Raw genomic sequence first — 10,000 nt, forward strand, 5'->3', positions numbered from 1 at the left:
TATATATGTAATGCTGTTGGCGACCCCCCTGCACTCACATCAACGAGGGCAATTATTCTCAAGTAGTGGGTCTGGGGCACGGTGCCATGCTGGGGGGGAGGGGGGGTGTGTGTGTGTGTGTGTGACCCCTGGGAGCATGCTTTATTAGTATAATGCACTATCATGCTTTAAAAAGATGTGCACTGCAAAACGTGCTCCTTGTAGACATTTCATCCCAACTCACTTATTGCCATTAAAACAATTAAAAAATCTGCACAAATTGTTTTATTCATGTTTGTTTGTAGGTTAAAGTGTTTTATGTATGTTGTGTCCTGAGTTCATTTAAATGTATTATTATTTACTGTGACCCCGAACGGGACAAGCAGTAGAAAATGGATGGATGGATGAGTTTATTTAATTATATTTGTAAGTCAGTCAAAAACCAGGTACCTTAAACAAGGATCTATTTATTTTATTTCAGGCAAATGTACACACTTTAAATGTTTTATTTTTATTGTAGACTAAAAAAAATGTTAATAAAGTGACTCCTTGCTGTTTAATGATCTACATTTCTTTCTTTGGTCTTGTATGTCAAAGAGGACACTGACAGTATACAGAGGTGTACTTGTAACAATTTAATTGATAAATGCGTGCTGTGAGGTTTTAGCATTTTTCAAAAATTGAAGAGACAATTTATAGTCGTTATAGTCGTGGCGGACAAGGTGTGTGTGTGTGTGTGTGTGTGTGTGTGTGTGTGTGTGTGTGTGTGTGTGTGTGTGTGTGTGTGTGTGTGTTTATTTCATAGTGTACAGAGGTTGTGGTTACTCACTCCAGACTGGGCAGCGGCCAATGGTCCAAGGCGGAGTCGGCTCTTCCCACTGGTTCTATCCTCTCAACTCTGAGTTTCCGTCTGGTCTCTTCTTCTTCCTGAACACAAAAGGATGAAGTCGGTCAGGAACATTCCAGACTTTGTCGTTCTGTCATCTTGTCTCCTCTGGCTTCTCACTCGTTCATCTGCTGGAAGATCTAAGTCACAACCTCCAACAAGATGGGGAATATATTGTAATACCGTAGTTAACGTTATTACCGTAGCTAGCGTTATTACGTAGTTATCATTATGACCGTAGTTATTGTTGCTTAGTTATTGTTATTACCTTAGTTATCTTCATGACCCTAGTTATCTTAATGACCTTAGGTATCGTTATTACCGTAGTTGTTATTACCGTAGTTATTGTCATTTCCGTAACAGTATTATCGTAGTTACTGTTATTACCGCAGTTATCATTATTACAGTAGTTATCGTTATTACCTAGTTAACAGTATTACCATAGTTACTGTTATTACCGCAGTTATCGTTATTACAGTACTTATCGTTATTACCTAGTTACCGGTATGACCATAGTTAACATTATGACCATAGTTAATGTTATGACCCTAGTTGTCGTTATGACCATAGTAATTGTAATGACCGTAGTTATCGTTATTACTTACTTATCATTATGACCATGGTTACCGTTAGTTATCGTTATCACCTTAGTTATCTTTATGACCTTAGTTATCGTTATCACCCTAATTATTGTTATGACCCTAGTTATCGTTATGACCGTAGTTGTTACTACCGTAGTTATTGTTATTGCCGTAGTTAACAGTATTACCGTAGTTACTGTTCTTACCGCAGTTATCGTTATTACAGTAGCTATCTTTATTACCTAGTTACCGGTATGACCATAGCTCACGTTATGACCGTAGTTATTGTAAAGACCTTAGTTATCGTTATTACTTAGTTATCATTATGACCGTAGTTATCGTTATGACCGTAGTTATCATTATGACCGTAGTTATCGTTACTTATTTATCGTTATCACCTTAGTTATCTTTATGACCTTAGTTATTGTTATAACCCTAGTTATCGTTATGACCCTAGTTATCGTTATGACCCTAGTTATCGTTATGACCCTGGTTATCGTTATGACCGTATTTGTTACTACCGTAGTTATCGTTATTGCCGTAGTTAACAGTATTACCGTAGTTACTGTTCTTACCGCAGCTACCGTTATTACAGTAGCTATCATTATTACCTAGTTACCGGTATGACCATAGCTCACGTTATGACCGTAGTTATTGTAATGACCTTAGTTATCGTTATTACTGAGTTATCGTTATGACGGTAGTAATCGTTTTATTACAGTAGCTATCGTTATTACTTAGTTACCAGTATGACCATAGCTAACGTTATGACTGTAGTTATTGTAATGACCGTAGTTATCGTTATTACTGAGTTATCGTTATGACCGTAGTTATCGTTATTACCGTAGTTATCGTTATTACCTAGTTAACGGTATTACAGTAGTTACTGTTTTTATTGTAGTTACCGATATTACCATAGTTACTATTATTACCGTAGTAACTGTTATTAGAGTAGTAATACCCAGTTATCGTTATTACCTACTCAGTGGCCTAGTGGTTGGATTGTCCGCCCTGAAATTGGTAGGTTGCGAGTTCAAATCCCGGCCGAGTCATACCAAAGACTATAAAAATGGGACCCAATACCTCCCTGTTTGGCACTCAGCATCAAGGGTTTAACATTAACTTAACTTTAGTTAGTGGTATGACCGTAGTTAACGTTATGACCATAGTTAACGTTATGACTGTAGTTAATGTTTTGAACCTTGTTATCGCTATGACCCTAGTTATCGTTGCTACCGTATCTATTTTTATTACCTAGTTATTGTTATGACCATTCTCATCGTTATTACCGTAGTTATCGTTATGACCGTAGTTAATGTTATTACCGTACTTATCGTTATTAGCGTAGTTAACGTTATGCCCGTAGTCACTGTTACAGTTTTATCGTGTATTCTGCATGTGAGGTCACCCGACTAGATGACAGTGGGGTCATAGTGTCCTAGTGACCAGAGGCCGAGGACGAGGGTGAAGCCATCCTCTCCGATCTCCTGCCAAGCGTGATTATGGCGGGTGTTGTCTGAGCGCTGAGTGACAGGGTGAAAGAGACATGGCTAAATATACTCTCCCCTCTCCTTCAACTCTCCCTCACCCTTCCTTTGTTATTCTGCGCCTGCCCTCCATTTCTCCCTTCCCCTTGAGTGCTTTTAGCACCCGCTTGATCCCATGGCAACCGCCGGAGTGGGGAAGACAACACGGCTGTTTCTGCTTCCTGTGGCTTGCTCTTTCGCCCTTGGCCCTCATAAACCCCAATCCTATTCTCCCCGGCAACCTCTCGTCCAATAGGGCGGATCACGGCTCAGTTCTGAGTCTGCGGGAGAAAAAAAAATGTGCCAGGTCTGTGGCATTGGGAAGGGAGCGATCCGACGGCGTAAAGTGCAAAGTCGTGTTAGCGTCAAACGGGCTGGCAGGTCGGGAAGCTAAGAGCAGGGGAGAGGTAGCATCTGCGCCGTGCGGACACACACACAACCCGAGAAAAGCCCACTGCTTAAGAGAGTGTGTGGAGGAGCTGTCACCCCCCATCAGCTTGTGCTCCAAAGGATACCTGCTGTAAGTGTGTTGGCTTGCATATCCCGTCATAGGGCTGGGCAATACGGCCTAAAACTAGATCCCGATAAAAGTAAAGTGAAGGGTGTTACCCCCCGTGAAAACACCGGTCCTGGAGGGAACGTCACCCCTGCGCTCCTCGACTACAGTCTGGGACTGGGAGGCGAGAGGCGAACTGCAGTTGATACTGTTACGTGATTGGCAAGTCCCTCCCATTGCTGAGGGACACTTCCTGTTTCCTGTTCACTGGGTTCCAAAAGTGTGAGTGACTTCATGAAACGAATCTTGCTTCAAATGTTCTGGTTCCATTTGACCCCAAAAAAATGTATGGAATATTTTGTTGGCAATGGTAAGTCTTGGAAGACAATAGATTGGCGCCCCTTGGATATTTTTAAGTTGGTCAGGCAGCGTCTGCTGTGGCTGTACGGACCCACACGGGAGTGAAAGTCTCTGTTGCACTTGGTTTCATTTGTAGGTCAAGTCAGCTGCTTGCTCTTTCTCTGAGCTCGCTTCTTATCTGCAAGCTGGCGGACTTTTGCCTCGCCAGCTTCCAGTCCAGTGTTCACGGTGTGTCTCCAGCTGGGTGGGGGGCACAGGTTCGGTGGCCAAGGATGAAGCACTGGCTGTCCAAAGTCAGGACCCGGGGTGGACCACTCGTCTGTGCATCGGTTGGGGACGTCTCTGCGCTGCTGACCGGTCTCCGCTCGGGATGGTCTCCTGCTGGCCTCCTGCTGGCCTCTCTATGGACTGAACTCTCACTATTATGTTGGATCCACTATGGACTGGACTCTCACACTATTATGTTGGATCCACTATGGACTGGGCTCTCACAGTATTATGTTGGATCCACTATGGACTGGACTCTCAAAATATTATGCTCGATCCACTCGACGTCCATTGCACCAGTCGCCCACATCTGCGGGCCTCTCCTAGGTTTCTCATTGTCCCATTAGGTTGAGTTTTTGTCCTTGCCCTTATGTGGGATCTGAGCAGAGGATGTCGTTGTGGCTTGTGCAGCCCTTTGAGACACTCGTGATCTAGGGCTATACAAGTAAACATTGATTGATTGATTGATCTGTCCTGAGCAGGCTCTTCCCAGGTGTTCAGGTCCATGTCGAGCGCTTTCAGGTCCCGCTTGCAGACATGCTTGAAGCGGAGATGTGGCCGTCCTGTTGTCCTCTTGCCCGAAGCAAGCCCTGCATAGAGGATGTCTTTGGGGATCCGGCCATCGTCCGTTCGATGCACATCAAAGGCGACGCTGACAGAGGAGAGTGACCCTGCTGGGAATCTTGGCTTGCATTGATTGTCACACGATCGCTCCATGGAATCCCGAGTATGCGACGGAAGCAGCGTACGTCCTGCGAGGACCACAGAGTCCAGAATTCACTGGCGTACAAGAGAGCGCTTAGCACGCAGGCATGATACACGGCGATCTTGATGCTTATTGTCAGCATGCTGTTGTTCCACACTCTTTGCGAAAACCTGGCCAAGGTTGTGGATGCCTTGCCGATCCTCTTGTTGATCTCTGCTTCCAGTGAGAGGTTGTCAGTGATGGTGGAGCCAAGGTATGTGAACTGGCTGACGACCTCAAGTTCATAGTCGTTGATGGTGATACAGGGTGGGTCAGCATCTGACGAGGAGTACAGAGTCCAGGAATCGCTGGCGTACAAGAGAGCGCTTAGCACGCAGCCACGATACACAGCAATCTTGGTGCTTATTGTCAGCATGGTGTTGTTCCACACTCTTTGCCAAAACCTGGAAAAGGTTGTGGATGCTTTGCCGATCCTCTTGTTGATCTCTGCTTCCAGTGAGAGGTTGTCCGTGATGGTGGAGCCAAGGTATGTGAACTGGCTGACGACCTCAAGTTCATAGTCGATGATGGTGATACAGGGTGGGTCAGCATCTGACGAGGAGTACAGAGTCCAGGAATCGCTGGCGTACAAGAGAGCGCCTAGCACGCAGGCATGATACACAGTGATCTTGGTGTTTATTGTCAGCATGCTGTTGTTCCACACTCTTTGCCAAAACCTGGCCAAGGTTGTGGATGCTTTTCCGATCCTCTTGTTGAAATCTGCTTCCAGTGAGAGGTTGTCAGTGATGGTGGAGCCAAGGTATGTGAACTGGCTGACGACCTCAAGTTCATAGTCGTTGATGGTGATACAGGGTGGGTCAGCATCTGACGAGGAGTACAGAGTCCAGGAATCGCTGGCGTACAAGAGAGCGCTTAGCACGCAGCCACGATACACAGCAATCTTGGTGCTTATTGTCAGCATGGTGTTGTTCCACACTCTTTGCCAAAACCTGGAAAAGGTTGTGGATGCTTTGCCGATCCTCTTGTTGAAGTCTGCTTCCAGTGAGAGGTTGTCAGTGATGGTGGAGCCAAGGTATGTGAACTGGCTGACGACCTCAAGTTCATAGTCGTTGATGGTGATACAGGGTGGTTCAGCATCTGACGAGGAGTACAGAGTCCGGGAATCGCTGGCGTACAAGAGAGCACTTAGCACGCAGGCACGATACACAGTGATCTTGGTGTTTATTGTCAGCATGCTGTTGTTCCACACTCTTTGCCAAAACCTGGCCAAGGTTGTGGATGCTTTGCCGATCCTCTTGTTGATCTCTGCTTCCAGTGAGAGGTTGTCCCTGATGGTGGAGCCAAGGTATGTGAACTGGCTGACGACCTCAAGTTCATAGTCGATGATGGTGATACAGAGTGGTTCAGCATCTGACGAGGAGTACAGAGTCCGGGAATCAGCATCTTGAGCCATCACATTCGTCTTCTTCAGACTGATAGTCAGGCTGAACTTGTCACATGTCTTTGCAAAGCGGTCCATCAGGCTCTGTAACTCTTCTTCTGTTTGGGGGGCCAGAGCAGTGTACTGTGCAATCGACTAATACCAGTCTCAAACAATCAATCAAAAACCAGCAATTAGCCATGACCCAGCTCAACATGTCATTGTCAGGGATGTGGGGGAGGGGTCCCTTCTGAGAGGGTGAAAGGTCACAACGGACGGTGAGTTCCCGGTCACCGCCTCCTTCTCAAAGGCTGAAGTCTGCATGTCTGTAAGTGACAGCTCCCAGTCAGACCAGTGCCTTCATGAATGAGGACTAGTCTGAACAATGGAGGCCAGAAAGCAGGATGGGAGATGTCGTCCACTGAACAATGGATGTTTTCAAATTAGAGGAAGTGAGCAATTTACACAGAGGATTGACTTGTTGAAATATTTACAAAGACACGCCGTCACCTCGGTCCTGATCGGACCAATTCAGAACATTAGTTTGATTGCATGTGCTGACATTTAGCTCACATGCTAGCAGAGAACCAGTCACAGTTTTGTTTTTTGTTAGTGACCCCTTCAAGAGGTTCAAACTCGTTGGTGAACCACTTGAAGATCATGGAGAGAATGCCAAGAGTGTGCAAAGCAGTAATCAGTGCAACGGGTGGCTATTTTGAAGAAACTACAACATAAATCATGTTTTCAGTTATTTCACCTTTTTTTTTGTTAAGTACATAACTCCACATGTGTTCATTCAAAATTTGGTGTGACAATCTACAATGTAAATAGTCACGAAAAAAAGAAAACGCATTGAAACTTTTCTGTATATAAAGTACAAACCCAGTTATTTGAGTTGAGAAATTGTGTTAGAGGTAAATAAAAACAGAATACAATTTTCAACCCATATTCAATTGAATGCACTACAAAGACAATATATTTAGAATTTCATGGTTGCAACAGGTGCCAAAGTAGTTGGGAAAGGGCATGTTCACCACTGTGTTACATCACCTTTTTTTTAAACAACACTCAATAAATGTTTGGGAACTGAGGAAACTAATTGTTGAAGCCTTGAAAGTGGAATTCTTTCCCATTCTTGTTTTATGTAGAGCTTCAGTCCTTCAACACTCCGGGGTCTCCGCTGTCGTATTTTACGCTTCATAATGCGCCACACATTTTCCATGCGAGTCCGGATGGGCAATAACAGTCCTGATGGTTCGCTTCCCCTTTGGTCTGGATGACAGAATGTTGAATATTTCCAAAAACAATTTGAAATGTGGACTCGTCAGACCACAGAACACTTTTCCACTTTGTAACAGTCCATTTTAGACCCAGGGAAGCCGGCGGCGTTTCTGGATGTTGTTGATAAATGGCTTTCGCTTTGCATCTACTTGCACTTATAACTGTATTTAGTGACAGTGGTTTTCTGAAGTGTTCCTGAGCCCATGTGGTGATATCCTTTAGAGATTGATGTTGGTTTTTGATACATTTTCGTCTGAGGGATGGAAGGTCACGGTCATTCAATGTTGGTTTCCGGCCATGCTGCTTACGTGGAGTGATTTCTCCAGATTCTCTGAACCTTTTGATGATATTATGGAGCGTAGATGTTGAAATTCCTAAATTTCTTGCAATGTCACTTTGAGAAAGGTTGTTCTTAAACTGTTTGACTATTTGCTCACGCAGTTGTGGACAAAGGGGTGTACCTCGCCCCATCCTTTCTTGTGACAGACTGAGCATTTTTTGGGAAGCTGTTTTTATAGCCAATCATGGCACCCACCTGTTCCCAATTAGCCTGCACACCTGTGGGATGTTCCATATAAGTGTTTGATGAGCATTTCTCAACTTTATCAGTATCTATTGCCACCTTTCCAGACTTCCTTGTCACGTGTTGCTGGCATCAAATTCTAAAGTTAATGATATTTTTGCACAAAGAAAAAAATTGTTTATGAGTTTGAACTTTGATTTATATCGCACTTTTCTAGACACTCAAAGCGCTCACAGAGAAGTGGGACTCAATATGTATTCACACCTGGTGGTGGTAAGCTACATCAGTAGCCACAGCTGCCCTGGGGTAGACTGACGGAAGCGTGGCTGCCAGGTGCATGTCTTTGGAGGTGGGAGGGGCCTATCCCCAGGTGCATGTCTTTGGAGGTGGGAGGGGCCTATCCCCAGGTGCATGTCTTTGGAGGTGGGAGGGGCCTATCCCCAGGTGCATGTCTTTGGAGGTGGGAGGGGCCTATCCCCAGGTGCATGTCTTTGGAGGTGGGAGGGGCCTATCCCCAGTTGCATGTCTTTGGAGGTGGGAGGGGCCTATCCCCAGGTGCATGTCTTTGGAGGTGGGAGGGGCCTATCCCCAGGTGCATGTCTTTGGAGGTGGGAGGGGCCTATCCCCAGGTGCATGTCTTTGGAGGTGGGAGGGGCCTATCCCCAGTTGCATGTCTTTGGAGGTGGGAGGGGCCTATCCCCAGGTGCATGTCTTTGGAGGTGGGAGGGGCCTATCCCCAGTTGCATGTCTTTGGAGGTGGGAGGGGCCTATCCCCAGTTGCATGTCTTTGGAGGTGGGAGGGGCCTATCCCAGGTTCATGTCTTTGGAGGTGGGAGGGGGCCTATCCCCAGTTGCATGTCTTTGGAGGTGGGAGGGGCCTATCCCCAGATGCATGTCTTTGGAAGTGGGAGGGGCCGATCCCCAGATGCATGTCTTTGTAGGTGGGAGGGGCCTATCCCCAGGTGCATGTCTTTGGAGGTGGGAGGGGCCTATCCCCAGTTGCATGTCTTTGGAGGTGGGAGGGGCCTATCCCCAGGTGCATGTCTTTGGAGGTGGGAGGAGCCTATCTCCAGGTGCATGTCTTTGGAAGTGGGAGGGGCCTATCCCCAGGTGCATGTCTTTGGAGGTGGGAGGGGCCTATCCCCAGTTGCATGTCTTTGGAGGTGGGAGGGGCCTATCTAGTGACTCAAAGCGCTTTACATAGTGAAACCCAATATCTAAGTTACATATAAAGCAGTGTGGGTGGCACTGGGAGCAGGTGGGTAAAGTGTCTTGCCCAAGGACACAACGGCAGTGACTAGGATGGCGGAAGCGGGGATCGAACCTGCAACCCTCAAGTTACTGGCATGGCCGTTCTACCAACTGAGCTATACCGCCCCAACGTATTGCACCCTAAAAATGTTGGTCTGACTTAAAAATGCACGCATTTAGTTGTATTCAGTGTTAAAAAATATGATATGGCTCTCACGGAAATACATTTTGAAATGTTTGGCTTTCTTGGCTCTCTTAGCCAAAAAGGTTCTCGGCCCCTGCACTACGCCATGCCGCCAGGTGGGTGCCATGATGGGGTATAAAAACAGCTTCCCCAAAAATATGTTGTCTTTGTAGGCATGGGTAACTTACACATCTGTGAAGGCAACATTAATGCTGAAAGGTACATACAGGTTTTGGAACAACATATGTTGTCATCCAAGCAACGTTATCATGGACGCCCCTGCTTATTTCAGCAAGACAATGCCAAGCCATATGCTACAACAGCGTGGCTTCGTAGTAAAAGAGTGTGGGTACTTTCCTGGTCCACCTGCAGTCCAGACCTGTCTCCCATGGAAAATGTGTGGCGCATTACGAAGTGTAAAATACGACCCCGGAATGTTGAAGGACTGAAGCTCTACATAAAACAAGAATGGGAAAGAATTCCACTTTCAAAGCTTCAACAATTAGTTTCCTCAGTTCCCAAACGTTTATTGAGTGATGT

The 10,000-nt window shown here is 45.9% G+C and overlaps 1 protein-coding gene across 1 annotated transcript in view; it reads right to left on the minus strand.

Annotated features, from left to right (window-relative positions):
• Nucleotides 1-10,000, minus strand: part of LOC133569800 (partitioning defective 3 homolog) — a 529,671-nt gene that overhangs the window by 462,494 nt on the left and 57,177 nt on the right. Inside the window, exon 5 of the mRNA XM_061922423.1 lies at nucleotides 809-906. Coding sequence (XP_061778407.1) covers nucleotides 809-906 — 98 coding nt within the window. The remainder of the gene's footprint in view (nucleotides 1-808; nucleotides 907-10,000) is intronic.

This window comes from Nerophis ophidion, linkage group LG15, assembly GCF_033978795.1.
Source record: "Nerophis ophidion isolate RoL-2023_Sa linkage group LG15, RoL_Noph_v1.0, whole genome shotgun sequence".
NCBI classification, from domain to species: Eukaryota; Metazoa; Chordata; class Actinopteri; order Syngnathiformes; family Syngnathidae; genus Nerophis; species Nerophis ophidion.